At 37.2% G+C, this 18,979-nt stretch overlaps 1 protein-coding gene across 2 annotated transcripts in view; it reads right to left on the bottom strand.

Annotated features, from left to right (window-relative positions):
• The window catches only part of LOC132558371 (uncharacterized), a 42,902-nt gene extending 25,463 nt beyond the window's left edge, over positions 1 to 17,439 (bottom strand). For both annotated transcript variants that reach the window (XM_060222917.1, XM_060222918.1), the window contains exons 1-3: positions 16,355 to 17,439; positions 4,342 to 4,382; positions 671 to 835 (exon numbers count right to left, since the gene is read on the bottom strand). In XM_060222917.1, coding sequence (XP_060078900.1) covers positions 671 to 835; positions 4,342 to 4,382; positions 16,355 to 16,691 — 543 coding nt within the window. In that variant the 5' untranslated portion in view covers positions 16,692 to 17,439. The remainder of the gene's footprint in view (positions 1 to 670; positions 836 to 4,341; positions 4,383 to 16,354) is intronic.
• Positions 17,440 to 18,979: the final 1,540 nt, after the last annotated feature.

The raw sequence follows: 18,979 nt of genomic DNA, 5'->3' as shown, positions 1-18,979 counted from the left end.
CCTGATCAAATTGTCCTCGTTATCATTGCCCAGCCTTTTACACTGAAAGCATTTCCATGTGTCACCCGCCAAACAATCAGTCCCAAGTACCTGATCCAGGGGAGAGGTCCTGGGGGGCATCCATGCCCACAAAAATCTTTATCTTTAGTGTGTATGAATCATGCCATATTGACAAATACCAGTGTGTACAAACAAGGATTTAATCAGGATCTCTACACATACTAAGTGACCCAATAGGCATTTCTAAATACAAGCACAACCATGAATTTGTGGTGGAAAATGACTATAATTGTTGAATGTAATGAGAAAGTATTTGATAAAAGATATCTGGGTTGAATTTTGTACTCTGCAACACCTTAACCATTCTGAATTATATAAGTTTTGAAACATTACTCTCTGGGTGCCTGCTTCCTGTTACCATGGTAATCTTTATAAAGTAATGACTTGCATGGTCATGCAATGTCTTTTTTTTCATCCAGCAGCTGTTTACTTGTCAGAACACCAAAGTCTTTACTACAGTGTTAAGTGTGTTGTGATGTTTTGTTTTTTTGGAGTTTGACAATGATCAAATTCTGCCTTGTTTAATTCAACCCCAAAGTGCTGATACGTGAGATATTCAAAATTTTTAACAATAATCCATCCAGGTGTTCCTCAATAGTACTCTACTCACCTTTAAAGACTGTACTGCCTCGGTCAGTTCCACGGTCCTCTGCTTGTTTTCTGACCTATCTGTGACCATTTGTTGTTGTAAGGTTTGGTCCCCAAACTGGATGTTGGCTAGCTCTTCCATGGCCGTGGCAAAGCCTGTCTTCATTTCCTGTACCATTTCCTGGACCTGAAACACAGTGAAAATAGGTCACTGTGACATTGTTATACATTATCAGGTCGGCATGTAGGTCACCATAGCACAAATGTATAAATCTGAAAGTAGGTCACAGTGTTTTGATTTTATCATATCACCTTGACCTGAAGGTTAGTATGTAACTCAGAATTATAAATAATGGGGGAAAAAAATAAGTGTGCTGAAATCGACCTGAGGTCTGGACATGGAAAATCGGACACAGGAGCCATTGCTGTACCACAAACAAACCAGAATGTATGAGTGGTGGGTGGGAAATCGGGAAATTGACTGGGGCAAAACAACAACACCTGGCACACCAACAGCCCCATAAAACACCAGCCGTGCATAATCCATGCAAATCCTAGCTCAGGACAAGTATGATCTGAATGCGAGATTGATTTTTCGCGGAGCATTGTAAGACTTTTATCTGATCTTTTTACAGTATCATATATAAAAAGAATCAACGACATCAGAAAAACGGACAGGTTAGATTGACTGACTTTGATTATTTTTAATGTTGTAAAAGAACTTATAAACAACCTGTTATCCTTATATATTTTAAACATAAATATCATGTTATATAATATATTGATTTTCAAAATCATGTATATGTATAAGAAGGGGGCTGGTGTGGTGTCTAAAAAAAATATATAATAAGATATTTTTGATCTTTTATATCATATTGTATATGTATAAGAAGGAAGCTGGTTGGTCTGTAAGGTGCATACTGTACAGCTTCAGTCAGCTGACAGAATATGTTTCATTGGCATGGCTGGTTAGATCTGATGATTATCATACTAGCAACAGGTGGTTTGATTCCTGTCCGGGACACTTAACAGGAATTTAATATCCCCTTCTCAATTGCATATACATAACAGAATTAGGTAGATGTACACTGTATGTTAACACTATCTATGGTATTCACTGACACAACAGATACAATCTAACATAAAATGCCCATAAGTTACCAGGTATATAGAAACTTGTTATGTCAGGTTTTGTCTCTTGGTCTTAAGGATTCAAACAAAACCTCATGATTAAATGTCTAGCGACTTTTTTTCATTGTCAAGCTCCAGTCATCGTTAGTTAATACAAGTATTGATTTAGGTTGAAATATTATAGAGTTTTCCTTCTTTTGAAACCCTGAAGCAAAGTAACCAGCTGGCGATACATTTTAAAATCCCAATTTCATTTACTGACAGTACAACAACAGCTAAAAACTAATGACTTTTCCTGTCAATATATACATGAACAAGTGGTATTCCAAACATGCAGGAGAGTAATTTACTGCTCGTCAATCTTTGACTGAAAATTGTGCATATGAAATCCTATCTCTGCAAACTTTAGGACCACGGTATAGGGCTAGGTTTGTTTTAAAGCTTATTACAGGGGCCTTAATCACATTCACAGACACTATTGTATGTGTGGCAATACACCGGGGTGTTACAGGTTTTATAAGAATATCATTATATATTATGATGTCATATTTACTGAACACCTTTTGACTAATGAGCAACATTCCAAAGACATTGTTCACATTACACAAGTTATTACATTAGAAGGTGAAGTGAAATTGGACAATCACCAAGTCGGACGAGCAGTGAAAGAGCACACAACATTTAGACTGCCAGACTCGGTTTTGACTAGGTTTGTATGATACAAACAGGCAGAAACAGGAATGACATTCTGGTTCAGTTGATGCACATGCATTAACAGTTTTTACTTGAGAAGAATGCTTGAGAATGTAATATTCGGTTTCCATTATGGCTGACAGTAACAAATCCAGCATGTTTATAAAAGTCATTAAGCCCTTTATATGCATTACTGATACACACAAGGTTTTACTTGTAAAAGGTTTTTGGAACAGAATCAAAATAAAATGAAACATGAACATGATACCTAGAAGAAGTAATGAAATTCTAGTATGTAGCTCAGTATCTATATAAGGAATGGTGTTTGAGTGCTACCTCTGATGTATGATTGTAAGTGTTTGTAATGGAGACGTCACAACATCTATCCTCCAACAGTAGCTGGGAATGAGGATATATTTTTGTGCTATCTGATAGATAATCCCAAAGCATCAAGACTGTAACACTGACTGACAAGTCAGCAACAGGGACCCAGTGCTGCATGTATCTGCTTGACCTTCATCACATAGACTGATCTCTACTTCATAATCTGACCGCTGCCTCAAAATGTGACTTTTACCCCACAATTTGACCTTTACTCCATAATCTGACCTCTATCCCATAATCTGACCTTTAATCCATAAGCTGACCTCTACCCCATAATCTGACCTTTACTCCATAATCTGACCTCAGTACTTCATAATCTGACCTCTATTCAATAATCTGACCTCTACTCCATAATCTGACCTCTACCCCATAATCTGACCTTTACTCCATAATCTGACCTCAGTACTTCATAATCTGATCTCTATTCCATAATCTGACCTCCACCCCATAATCTGACCTTTACTCCATAATCTGACCTCTACAACCTCAGCGGAATGTACTAAGAAAATACTGTTTGAACATAGAAATGCATCAGCCCGTCACCTTAGAATCTCTAGAGCAATCTCAACCAAGCACGTTTATTCATTACCATGGTAACAGATTCCATGGAATATGTTTACCTCTGAATATCTCAACTTCTAAATTCTTCTTGCTTGTAGCTTTGGTTATAGACAGGTCTGAGGTTCATCTGTACAATCATTACTGAACACAGTCATAGTTGTAACACTAAGATAAGTTAGTCTATGTCCATCTTTACACTTCTAACATAGTCCTTATCACATCTAACTATTCCCTGATCCATGCATGTGAAAAGTCTGCCAAGTTTTTTCATGGCTGTTCTGCTTTCTCTTTGAGTGTTGGGTGTTTGACTCTCTGCATGAACAGCAATGTATCTAGCATATACACATTTTATCTTATATGTAACGCAAAACAATCCCAACTGCACATCAAACACAACACAAACCATTCACACAACTGCCCATAAATCATTTTTTCTTTTTCAGAGCGTATACTTGTGAATCATTTAGTCGAAAAATTTAACAGAATCCTGCGTGATTTATGACTTAATTTCAATTTCGTATTAGATATGATAATTTTAAAGAAATTTACGATGTGTATCAAACATTAAACCATTTCTACTGTTTGACAGATATACATGCACTTCTGGCGTTGTATTAATTAAGTATAGAATTAAGTTGTGTGATACACCACAAACCCTAGGTAACTATTTATTTGATGCTGAACAGCGTACTAACACATATCTGATGTTTAAATAAGCACATCATTTCGAATTAAATTGAACATTACTTCAACATGTCTGCCTAATCAAATGTTAACTGTCGATTCAAACAAAACTGATAAACTTTTCAGGAGAGCTACATCTACCAGACAGTCTGACAAATGGGCCGATGAGCAGACGGACATGGACAGATGGACAGACACTATTTGTAGTACAGAATGAGTGATAAAGTCTTTGATACTCACCAGGGCTAACTGTTCTGCTAGCTCCATTTGGTCCATGGTGGCTGCAATGAAAACGGGACAAAAGTTGTAGAAATATGACAATCAGATCCGCAAAACAAATACAGTTTTGCAGAACAATAATAATATCCCTGTTGAACAATATTTTACATAATAGAGTTTTGAAATAGCTTTTTATATCAGCATGTGTTACATGTATTGTACAGTATAAATGTACTTTAAACCTCTGTGCCTGCATTGTGGAAATAACTTTAAATGATTATAGACAATATATACAATGGTATGGTAATTCTATCAAACATTATAGGTGCATAGAATCATTAAATTGATTCAAGTCCACTGAATACCTTCTACACGAATATCTGATTCCCGACTGTACTACATAGGTACGAGTCAACAGTAGTAAACTTGCCGTGGAGAATGGACCCAGGATGTGACACATCAAGCGGCTGACAGGTGCTTGTCTTCCCTAATGACAACTGTCCTACTGCTGAGTGTTATAAAAAAAAGTAGCAGACCTACAGACTCAAGTAACATATAAACTAACATGTTCTGATCAGTCACTGGTGTATATAGCTCTATCGCTGGTCGTCATCATGCTGACAATACCTCATCCAACCCAATAAAGACTTGTAAAATCTTCCTCAGCTACATTTAATTCAAGCGAGATGGACTTAGTTACTTTCAAAAACACGTATCACTTGCCAACTTTTAAAAATTTTCATGGGGGGAGATTTTACACACTTAAAAAATAAAAGCATGCATGAGATGTATGTAGAGACCCTCCAGTAAAGAAACAACATTTGAAAATGACATCTTTCGAATTGTACATTCAAATGAAAGCTGGAGCTCTTCATGCATATGCATTTGTTAAGCAAATTCGCTTATTAAAAAATTAAAAATAGCAAAACCAGGAGTTGAAAATCGGGCGTCTCCCTCCTAAATATGACAGATTGGCGAGTTTATCACCAGAAACAAGGAAATTATATAATACTTGACAATATTTGAAATAAAAACTCATAATTTGGACTGTAACATAATAAGTTGGTGATGTTTTGTTCAAATTGTAAAAACTTTCTCTACAAAAAGGCAAATTTTGTGCTCTTGATAATTTGAAACATTGCAAACCAACATTTTGTTTAGCTGTTCCTATTTAAGATTTTGACAGTCCAGCAATAAGCCAATGTATGTTAATAAGCCCGCCCAAATCTATATCAGAAAATCGCCCAGTAATAAGCCCATACATTCCTCCTCTGAATCAGATTTTAAAAGTTCAGCCCTCGATTGTGAACTTTTGTTCCTGAAGGTTCCTGATCAGTAGCTTCTCAACTCTAAGCCTGATACTTGATATCTGCTACAACAGACTTGAGACTGACTCCGTAAATCTTCAGATGTCTGGATCTAATCATTGACTTTATAATCTCCCCTTTGTGATTTACATTGTGTGCTCTACACCAGTCATACTGTTTGTACTAGGCAAAGCCAAACAGACAACTGTTGGGATTTATACATAAAGCTTTGAATCATAATGGTTTTAGATTTGATGGCTAAGACTGGTAGCAGTTATCATGCAGTCAGATTACAAGTCATATTTCTTATTTGTACGTATTACTTGTGTTATAAAGAAAGTCTAATCAGTGAGTGTCTAATATATATTATCTTTGTGTGAGATGATGAAAGGTTTTCCTCAAAAAAATCCTTAAAATGACAGCTGAACATCAACACACAAATCTGCAACCCCACAAAAGGTGACAGAATATCAATACTGAGGTCTACAACAGGTGACAAGATATCAATACTGAGGTCTACAACAGGTGACAAGATATCAATACTGAGACCTACAACAGGTGACAAGATATCAATACTGAGGTCTACAACAGGTGACAAGATATCAATACTGAGGTCTACAACAGGTGACAAGATATCAATACTGAGGTCTACAACAGGTGACAAGATATCAATACATAGGTCTACAACAGGTGACAAGATATTGATACTGAGGTCTACAACAGGTGACAAGATATCAATACTGAGGTCTACAACAGGTGACAAGATATCAATTCTGAGGTCTACAACAGGTGACAAGATATCAATACATAGTCTACAACAGGTGACAAGATATTGATACTGAGGTCTACAACAGGTGACAAGATATCAATACTGAGGTCTACAACAGGTGACAAGATATCAATACTGAGTTCTACAACAGGTGACAAGATATCAATACTGAGGTCTACAACAGGTGACAAGATATTGATACTGAGGTCTACAACAGGTGACAGAATATCAATACTGAGGTCTACAACAGGTGACAAGATATCAATAGTGTGGTCTACAACAGGTGACAGATTATCAATACTGAGGTCTACAACAGGTGACAGAATATCAATACTGAGGTCTGTAACAGGTGACAAGATATCAATACTGAGGTCTACAACAGGTGACAAGATATCAACACTGAGATCTACAACTGGTGACAGAGTATCATAACATATAGATCTAAAACATGTGACAGGATATTAAAATGAGTTCCCCAACAGCAAAGGTGACCGGATATAAATTAATAGTTCTATAACTACTAACAGGGTATCAATAATTAGCTTATAAAAAGTGGTACTACCTCAGTATGTACAGATAAGGAACCAATAACTGTTTTATCCCACACAAATTACTGTACATTTAAATTACAGCCTTTAACTGATTTTACTAGCCTACGTTTGGTGTCAGATTTCATACTCTTACTTTGATATATAAGTATATATACCAATCAGTGTGGTAACCAAAGCCGTTCCAGGAGGTTTGTTAAATAAGTAAGCACACCTATGTTCAGCTTAATATTACCTTTTCATTTCCTGGCTAAAATTATATGTCTGTTTATCATTTATACGTACATGTCTGTCAAGTCAGCAAAATCAATATAATCCTTCCATATATATGTACAGCTTTCCCAAAAGTACTAGTAAGTCTAACATTTAGGGTTACCACATTTGAGTAGCACCAGAACAGTGTGTGTTGCACCTGTGTAGCGGAACGTTGTGACAATGAGCCAGCCTTTTGACTGCTAGTGCTGACAACAATACTACAAAACAATGCTCCCACCAAATGTCAGATAAGTGGCCAGATTTAGTTCACACAGGCCAACATTCCTTACCATATGTCTCCAGACCATCAACAATACCTTATATGTAACAAGTATTAAAATCACCAGTTGACAGAGTTTTCCTATATTTAAAGTCCCACCCCCATTCTCCGTGTCTGCACACAGTGAACTGGTAATGTTTAGTTTTACAGATAATGCGTATATATATTTTTTTAGCTCCCTCCCCGTGAAATTTCAACCCCCTCAACCATCCTTTCATGCTCTAGTTAACTGTAGTATACAGTACATGTGCCATTTAGTGGAAGCGTTCTGTCCAGCAATAATACAATATTTCAGTATTAATCAAGATGAGTCTTAAATTTGTTTTAAGTCCTTTCCTCTTTAACAACTATTAGGACTAAATAAATGGTGACCAGCACCTCATTAGATGTGGCTCAGGATCCCAACTATACCTACTTACTGTCAAAACAAACATATAATTCTATATATGGGGTAGTGAAACGGTGTAATTCTCAAATGCAATCCCTCTTAACGACAAATTGTGTATTTCAATGTTATCTAACAACAGAGATATTAATCCAACTACTCCATTTGATAGACACATTAAGATAATTTTGAAGGATATCGTAAAGTCCTTTTACACAAAATTTTCAAAATTACAATGATTTGTTTTTTAACAGGTAAAAGAATTAAGAAAATTGAGTGAGAAATCCCTTGGTCTTTCTGCATGATTACAACTCTTATCATAGCAATTAAAAGTTAATTAAAAGTGAATCTCACAGTCGTACGTGTATATGTTAGAATAAATGGGTTCAACAAGCATTGACTGACTGTAATAAAAATGTGATAAACAGTCTGGGGCCTGGTGCCACAGGGTCCAACAAATAACATACCTACCAAGACCTGTCACACATTAATAGCTCAATCTTGTCTAACTTTTCACCTCACATAATGTTTCATTTCAATACAGTCGCTGAATAAAGCTTTTATTTTAAAAAAGTTAAAACTTGAGACAGATTAATCTGATCTATATATAAACCGCTAAATTGGCTGTTACTACACATGAAGATATCTTACTATCACAATGATCGTGATGTAAAACCTACTAAGAACAATTATATCGAAACTGTCTACACAATTAGATAGTAGTAACTTAAGGATGAAAAAAATACACAAAAACATGCCCTACAAATTTGTTATTAAATGTTTGGTAACACACAAAGCACCATACCTATAGATTAAATGTGACATGTCATTAAAAAAATGTTATCGATAAGTGTGTATACCTGTAACATGTCAATGTGTACCTGTAACATGTCAATGTGTACCTGTAACATGTCAATGTGTACCTGTAACATGTCAATGTGTACCTGTAACATATCAATGTGTACCTGTAACATGTCAATGTGTACCTGTAACATGTAAGTATATACCTGTAACATGTCAATGTGTACCTGTAACATGTCAATGTGTACCTGTAACATGTCAATGTGTACCTGTAACATGTAAGTATATACCTGTAACATGTCAATGTATACCTGTAACATGTCAATGTATACCTGTAACATGTCAATGTATACCTGTAACATATCAATGTGTACCTGTAACATGTCATGTCAACATGTAAGTATATACCTGTAACATGTCAATGTGTACCTGTAACATGTCAATGTGTACCTGTAACATGTCAATGTGTACCTGTAACATGTCAATGTGTACCTGTAACATGTCAATGTGTACCTGTAACATGTCAATGTATACCTGTAACATGTCAATGTGTACCTGTTACCTGTCAATGTGTATACCTGTAACATGTCAATGTATACCTGTAACATGTCAATGTATACCTGTAACATGTCAATGTATACCTGTAACATGTCAATGTATACCTGTAACATGTCAATGTGTACCTGTAACATGTCAATGTGTACCTGTAACATGTCAATGTATACCTGTAACATGTCAATGTATACCTGTACCATGTCAATGTGTACCTGTAACATGTCAATGTGTACCTGTAACATGTCAATGTGTACCTGTAACATGTCAATGTGTACCTGTAACATGTCAATGTGTACCTGTAACATGTCAATGTGTACCTGTAACATGTAAGTATATACCTGTAACATGTCAATGTGTACCTGTAACATGTCAATGTGTACCTGTAACATGTAAGTATATACCTGTAACATGTCAATGTGTACCTGTAACATATCAATGTGTACCTGTAACATGTCAATGTGTACCTGTAACATGTAAGTATATACCTGTAACATATCAATGTGTACCTGTAACATGTGTACCTGTAACATGTCAATGTGTACCTGTAACAGTTCTTACCTGTAGTACACTGTATTTTTGATATTTCTCACCCAAGATCCTACCTACAGTACACCTAGTTTTAGTACAATGTATTTTAGGTATATATCACTTAAGATGTTACTGATTATACAATTATTGATTCTATATGAAGTCGCCCTCAGTGAATATTACTTTCCCAAGGGTTGATTAACCTTTGTAATAACCTAATGATAAAAATTCTATAATTATTTAACTGTATGAGAGTTACTATAACCACCTCCATTCTTTTGCCTCTCATCATATTCCAGTGTTTATTTTTAGACCTAGATTAATGAATTCTCAAGCTAGATTTGAAAAATCATTTCTGGAACCTCTCGTGCTCCATTTCTATAGAAACTTGTATTGTGTTAACCTAGCAAGGAAATTTGAATGAAAAAATGACCATGTATTAACCTGTGAGATGTAACTGACCATTCAGAATATAATAAAAAAAAATACAGTTATACAATAAACTTAATATCTTATCTGTAGTACATTGTATTTCAAATATACCTTACTTTAGAAATTACCTGCAGTACAATGTATTTTAGGTATATATTACCCAAGAAATTACCTGCTGTACAATGTATTTTAGGTATATATCATTTAAGATCTTACTTGCAGTACAATGTGTTTTAGGTATATATTACCTTACAACTTACCTGTGACAATACTTATGCTGTCTGATTCACTCATTCTATTGATCAGCTGGTCCTATATATCTTGAACACAGATTAAATTTCCCTCCGTGTCACAGCATTGATCACATACAGCACACATACCACGGAATGTAAACACTGTTTTTCATGTTCATAATAACAAATATTACACAGATGGAATTGCAACAGATGATTATATTGCAACAGTATATACTACCGGTGATCAACTCTCTGTACGCAAAGGTTTTGTGAACATATATGCTGTCTATATATCGTACACTTATCCCCCAACCACACACATTGCCTTGAATTTAAACATTATATGAAAACCAAATGTTGCTAATTTCCATCTGTGTGTAAGTCAGACCGTATTTCCTTATTCTTTCTTCAACTAGGCCTGTCCATCCTGCATATTTCCTGAATACGATGAAATCATCGTGGACACATATAGCCTGGCCAAACTGTCCTAGTGGAATACTTCTCAAGACATGTGGTGTAATCCAGGTAGTTACAAAAAAAATCACAACATTCCTGACTTATAACGGGGTGTGTTCGATCATACCCCGATACATGGGACTTCTGACCAACTGTGTCTAACTCGGAGTAGACATTCCCTGGCACAAGGGACCGACTGTGTCTATATCACAACACACAGACTGATCCCTTACATTACAACACCAGACAACAGCTTGCAACAACAGTCGACCATATTTACTAATAACTCCCGTGGATGTTTAAATTTCCACTCCACACACACCTACAACGTATTTATTCTTTTTTAAGTAAGTATTTAGTAAGTAAACAAGGCGTTATTGTTGAACAATAGTCGGCACAAAGTTAATACACGGATCAGATTTCTTTACCAGTTCAACAATCTTGGTCGATCCTAAAACACATTATCCATCTTTATCAAAAGTATTAAAACAGGTCCGTTCAATGAATTAGATTCCAGGCGGTTTTTCGATTGAAGTGCTGTAGGTATTAATGTGGCTCTTTTCAGTGAAGAAGGAATTTAGACGTTGTCCTCTTGCGGTGTAGGTACATATATATATATATTTAAACTTATATTATGAGCCACTTCTGAACATTAGAAGCCATTCACGTGGCAAGTGCCTCCCAAATATGTGGTTTTGAGTGGGACCTACAAGCTACTCATACTTATAGGACACATGCATGCAGTATATATATATCAGCGTGTGTGCTGTCTCATACACACCAGTTTAAACTTATATATATACATATGTACATATATGTAGAAAACGGTCTTTGATCGTACGAGTTTGAATTTTATTATGGAAAGTGTAATCGGTATGCGTCTCGAGTACTTTAATGTACTAAACCCACAGTTAACTTGAAGGAATTACAATTATTTGCTGACGTCACTGTTACAGATAAGGTTTTGTTGGGAGGCTGTATATGGTCCAATGATATGTAAATGAGACCTAATAGGTGAAAATATCGTGCCAGCATTCAAAAGGGTGGTTTTAGATCGCCGAGATATCCCAATAGTAAGTCAAATGTATTGTTGTTCTCAAATGTTCTTCTTTCTCCACTGTCCCTGATCACATGCCTGGTTAGCTCAATCACGGGCTTAAATTAATCTTTAAGTAAGCCCGTGGCTTAGTTAGAAAAAATAAGTAACATTCTTATATTTTCTTAAAATATTTTTTGTGTTTTCAGCTGAATGATACGTGTTCATGACCACGAATGTTTATCGGAAATACTACGGCATCAAACGATCTGCGATAGCTCGACTTAAGCTGACAATACTGGGAACAGATGAAACCTTATCCTACCTTACAAACATATGGCAATTTATCACTATTGTCAACCAAAATCCCACTAGGTATAAATCTATGTTGAAAACATCAAAAGACTGCAAAATGTTACAGTGATGCGATAGCGTGTAACATTATTCTTGTAAGAACTTCAATTTGATACGGACATTTTGCTTGTACTAAACATTTCCCACCTAGAATCACTGAGCTCAGTGCTAAATAGTTAAAGTCATATTTCACTATTGTACTCGTGGGTGCTAAAATTATATGATTGCTGATCACTTCAATGGTGTGTTAGAGCCACGCGAATTACAGAAACATGATATGCCAATGTGCTGTCCGAAGTTATTCGGTTTTTTTTTAACAAATCGTGTACACAAGAGACACACTGCTTATTAACACGATGTTGTATATAGAGTATGGTATTGACTTACGCTCGTGATTGTTATCAAAAGTGATGGTATTTATTTACTTTCGATCTTGTTTGTTATTAAATTTATTGGCTCGCGATCTTGTTTGTTATCAGCTGAAATTGATGGTGTATGAGAGTTACACATTTTTTTTACTTATGATCTTGTGTGTTATCAACCAGGGCAACACAAGTTATTAGATCTTGTAATGGTGTAATGACTCACGACATTGTTCATTATTGGAGAATGGTGCACATTAGCCACAAAACATATTAATCCAGACAGTTACTGATAAAGAATTTAAACAAAAGCGCAGAATAAATTAATGTAACAGCTCTCTGTCTAGTATTCTTTTGTTAAAAATGTCCGTTTTAAGGTCATACTGGACACAGTTTTGTGCTCATTTTTAAAGTGCGATGTGTTATACTAAAGCACATTGTTGTTGTAACCTTGAGCGAATGTGTCACACCAAAAGCTTCCGTCTGGTCAAAAAATAAAACAAGGATGTTAGCTTATACAGCACCCTCCAAGATTTCATTTTATCAATTTTCTCAAGTTCAGTTTGAAGTAGTGTAGAATAAAGAGACTGTTCAATTCTATATCAAACAGCTTAATACACTGAGATAACCAGGTGTCTGTAACTGGCCTCAAGGGTTCCGGGACTGTACACTGTACGCTGACTCATCAAGGCTTCTAGTAGAGGTTACGGAGCTGATAATACGTTCTCTCAAACAACAACGTCCCATCGCACAACTCCCTCTCACAACTACTTCCCTCTCACAACACCCATCCCTCTGACAACAACAGATCCCTTCTCACAACAACGTCCCCTCTCACAACAACCACCTCTCCAACAACAGCGTTCCCGTTCACAACAATCGCCCATCTCACAACAGCCGCCACTCTCCCATAACAACTGCCCCCTTCCACAACAAATGCCCCCTCTCACAAAAACCGACTCCTTCTCACAACAACCCATCCCTCTCACAACAACGTCTCCCCTCTCACAACAATCGCCCTCTCCCACAACAACTGCCTCCCTCATAACAACCGTCCCTCTCACCAACAACTGCCCTACTCACAACATCACAACAACCGCCCCCTCTCACAACAACCGCAGCCCCCCCCCCCCACACACACACACTTACAACAACCGACCCTTCTCACAACACACAAGTGCTCACTATTGTCCCAAAGTACGCGGACATCTGGAATGAACTGCAATTTTCTATCTTTTTAATGCACTCATTTAATTACCTAACACATGATAAAATCATATTCCCTATCACAACACCTCGATCAAAAATGTTTAGTCCCGTCACCCGACACATCATCCATTATTGGTGCTAAAGCACCATACACATGAACGATTTAACTTGTGAAGGGCGTGAATTACAGCGCCTCCCGGTAGTTACACTAACTAGTTACGTAACTAGAGACCAGTTTAAGTTAAATACATAATTTGAATACATGACTAGTCAAATCGAATTATATACAACACACTCTCTATCGTCATTTCAGTACTATTTCAATCATGGAACCATTTTCTGTTTATCAGTCATGATTTCAAACAACATTGATCATTTCAGGAGTGGTATAGAACAAAATATAGGCCTATAACAGTATTATTCCACTCATAATGTTTACGTTTCAACGTCACTGTCTTTTATCGCTGTCCAAAATAAACAATTACAAGACGTGCTATCAACGTCAGATTGACCATATCTCAATCCTTATAACAATTTCTGAGCGAGACAAATTTCAACACGATAAATCAAACGAGCCTTTTTACGTTATCCCGACCTCTTTGTAACAAACTAATGCCACCACAGGCTAGACTTTACCGGACAATGGACGAGAGAGTATTAGGTATACCAAGATAGGTACAGGTTTATCAAGGTTATCGAGGTAATGTGAGACGACAGAACCTGATTAAGAGCCATGGTTACGTCACAAGTCGACTGGTCAGTCCATGAAATCTAACTTCTTTTGGAAAAAAATATCATTGTTAAAGTATCAACGAGTAAACAAAATTGTACCACCTTTTGTTATTTCCACGTGACACTTACCAGAAAGTTGAAAAATGGTGACACTACTACATGACATAGGTTACAATATAACGATTATCCTAGACAGTTGATACAGTGTAACAATTACACCAGACACTGTTACAGTGTACCAATTACACCAGACAGTTGATACAGTGTAACAATAATACCCGACAGTTGTGACAGTGTAACAATTACACCAGACACTGTTAGAGTGTAACAATTACACCAGACACTGTTACAATGTCAAAATTACACCAGACAGTTGTTACAGTGTAACAATTACACCAGACAGTTGATACAGTGTAACAATTACACCAGACACTGTTAGAGTGTCACAATTACATCAGACAGTTGTTATAGTGTAACAATTACACCAGACACTGTTAGAGTGTAACAATTACACCAGACAGTTGATACAGTGTAACAATTACACCAGACACTGTTACAGTGTAACAATTACACCAGACAGTTGATACAGTGTAACAATAATACCCGACAGTTGTGACAGTGTAAAAATTACACCAGACAGCTGTCACAGTGTACCAATTACACCAGACACTGTTACAGTGTAACAATTACACCAGACACTGTTACAGTGTAACAATTACACCAGACAATTATTATAGTGTCACAATTACACCAGACACTGTTACAATGTAACAATTACACCAGACACTGTTACAGTGTAACAATTACACCAGACACTGTTACAATGTAACAATTACACCAGACACTGTTACAGTGTAACAATTACACCAGACAATTATTATAGTGTCACAATTACACCAGACAGTTGTTACAGTGTAACAATTACACCAGACAGCTGTCACAGTGTACCAATTACACCAGACACTGTTAGAGTGTAACAATTACACCAGACACTGTTGGAGTGTAACAATTACACCAGACAGCTGTCACAGTGTAACAATTACACCAGACAGTTGATACAGTATAACAATTACACCAGACAGTTGATACAGTGTAACAATTACACCAGACAGTTGATACAGTGTAACAATAATACTCGACAGTTGTGAGTGTAACAATTACACCAGACACTGTTACAGTGTTACAATTACACCAGACACTGTTACAGTGTAACAATTACACCAGACAGTTGTTAGAGTGTAACAATAATACTGGACAGTTGTTACAGTGTAATAATTACACCAGACACTGTTACAGTGTTACAATTACACCAGACAGCTGTCACAGTGTACCAATTACACCAGACACTGTTACAGTGTTACAATTACACCAGACACTGTTACAGTGTAATAATTACACCAGACAGTTGATACAGTGTAACAATTACACCAGACAGTTGTGACAGTGTAACAATTACACCAGACACTGTTACAGTGTAACAATTACACCAGACACTGTTACAGTGTAACAATTACACCAGACACTAATAGAGTGTAACAATTACACCAGACAGCTGTCACAGTGTAATAATTAAACCATATATATTTTTTACGGTTTAACAATTGCACCAAATAATAATTTCACCACACAGTTTTCACTGTGTAACAAAAAACGTAAAAAAACTTATACACTGTAACAATTACAACAGACATTAGAGACAATGTAACAATTACACCAGACAGTTGTCACAGCGTAACACTTTAACCATGATACCATCTCTTGCTGGTAGATTAAAAGATCCTGTACTTACCATCACTGGTATATGAGGTGTAACTGTTATCTTCCGAACTGTCATCCATATCAGACAATTCCCCAGCAGTTATGTAGATGTCCTCTTTGTCATCAGAAAATTCGCCCAGTTTGTCTTCGATATGTTTTCTTTTTCTCTGCCGACAACGCCGCGGTGACAAATCCTTCTCGCACACACCCGTAGCTTTGTCACAACACGATCTTCGTTGCTTGTCTGAATGGCGATCCCCGCCCCTCAGTCTGAAAACACACCACACGTCTTGTGATGAGAAATGGGAAGCACCCGGCGATTTGTGATCATGTCTCCTGGAGTCTTTACGACCCGCTGAACGGCCCATTGTAATGTAGTATATCACTTATCCGACAACAATGGTACAATATGGTTTTCAAGAGATAATGACAGATTTCAAATGATTTCAACACATGATTCCACCTAATTGTAGTGCCTACAGGCAATCAACATGTATTTGTTGTCTTTTAGTAAGCATTAATTCTATGGAGTTATTTGAAATCCGCTGTGATCACTATTTAATCAGTATTCAGTGACTTTAAGACACTGACTTCATTAAAGTTTTGTAAAAAACTGAAATCCACTTTTGGATTTTGCCATTTCACTGACGATTTCTAACACACCATTTCCTCCATAACACTTCCTCTTGGGTAATTATATCCTAACACTGAACAAGTGATTTTGTCCATTGATGTTAGATGTTGAGAAATACGATATCACAGGGTTTGTTGTGTTGCTCGATTTTCTGTGAAATCCAAGGTTGAATTGGGAAAGGAAGCTGTCCTGAGCTCTGAAGCTGCGTAGTAATCAGCTAGTATCCTGTACTTAGGACCACTCGTTTGGCAGCAGAAACGACAATGAATTCCAGCAGATATCATCATGAATATTATATTTAAACTTCAAACACTGAAATGTTGAAAAAAATCACCGTATGGTGTAAGATTGAGAATCCTTGTTCATGTATGTCGTACATTATGAACCCAGATCCAATGTGTATATTGGTTAGAAAGATTGCGACGCCTGGTAGTCTGTGTGTTACTTGTATAGCCGGGATGCTGGATGTGTTGCTATTGGATATAAACAGAAACCTGATTAGCAGCCAAACAAACCATCATATACATAGAACATACTGCTCCCGTAATACTGGTGTCAGGAATGTGTTGAGATGAGTCACACTCTACAGACAAGTCTCTAACTTTCACATTTCAGTGCTCGAAGACTTTCTATTGCCCATGTAACTGCTGTAACGTATTACAATACAGCCACACCAATTCTCGCTCACAGTTTCTCAACACGCGGTTTGTTCATAAGTTCCCATATCCGATAACAGCTTGATACGTCATTACTGGTTACAACCCATATGTTCCATCACCCTTCAGATCCCTAATCCTATAGTTCTCCCAAACCTTGTTGCACACTTTACCCAGTCTTTCTGTTCTCCAGTCACTTGTAATAAACTTGAACCCTTCCTTCAGTTCTCCCAATCCTTGTTATCTATCTCAACCACTCCTTCAGTTCCTCCTTTTCACACAGCTGTTCTCTCCTACAGTCCCCTAATCCCTATATGACCACACAATATATCTCTACTTAGTTCTCCAATGCCTTTTTACGCATAGTTATCTCCTCCTTCAGATCCCCAATGTCTTTTCACAGTCGACCCCTCCTTCAGTTACCCAATATCTTTTCACAGTCGACCATTTCTTCGGTTTCCCAATGTTTTTCACAAAGTCAATCTCTCTTCAGTTCCCCAATGTCTTTTCACACAGTCGACCCCTCCGTCGGTTACCCAATGTCTTTTCACAGTCGACCCCTCTTTCAGTTTCCCATTGTCTTTTCACAGTCGAACCCCCCTTCAGTTTCCCAATGTCTTTTCACACAGTTGTCACCTCCTTCGGTTTCCCAATGTTTTTTTCACACAGTCGAACCTCCTCCAGTTCCCCAATGTTTTTTTCACACAGTCGATCCATCCTCCAGTTCCCCAATGTCTTTATACACAGTCGACCCCTCCTCCAGTTAACCAATGTCTTTATACACAGTCGACCCCTCCTTCAGTTTCTCAATGTCTTTTCACACAGTCGAACCCTCCTTCAGTTTCCCAATGTCTTTTCACACAGTCGAACCCTCCTTCGGTTCCCCAATGTCTTTATACACAGTCGACCCCTCCTTCAGTTTCCTAATGTCTTTTCACACAGTAGAACCCTCCTTCAGTTTTCCAATGTCTTTTCACACAGTCGAACCCTCCTTCAGTTCCCCAATGTCTTTATACACAGTCGACCCCTCCTTCAGTTTCCCAATGTCTTTTCACACAGTCGAACCCTCCTTCAGTTTCCCAATGTCTTTTCACACAGTCGAACCCTCCTTCAGTTCCCCAATGTCTTTATACACAGTCGACCCCTCCTTCAGTTTCCAAATGTCTTTTCACACAGTCGAACCCTCCTTCAGTTTCCCAATGTCTTTTCACACAGTCGAACCCTCCTTCAGTTTCCCAATGTCTTTTCACACAGTCGAGCCCTCCTTCAGTTTCCAAATGTCTTTTCACACGTGAACACCATTGTTAATTTTTTTTTTATTTTATGAATCACGCCAACATCCACCAACTTATGTACCTCTGTACCT

The sequence above is a fragment of the Ylistrum balloti genome, unplaced genomic scaffold (assembly GCF_031769215.1).
Source record: "Ylistrum balloti isolate Yb309-2 unplaced genomic scaffold, AGI_CSIRO_Ybal_v1 Utg370782, whole genome shotgun sequence".
In the NCBI taxonomy this organism is placed as follows: Eukaryota; Metazoa; Mollusca; class Bivalvia; order Pectinida; family Pectinidae; genus Ylistrum; species Ylistrum balloti.
The sequence above is the reverse complement of the archived record's forward strand: the minus strand, read 5'-3'. Positions and strand labels throughout refer to the sequence as shown.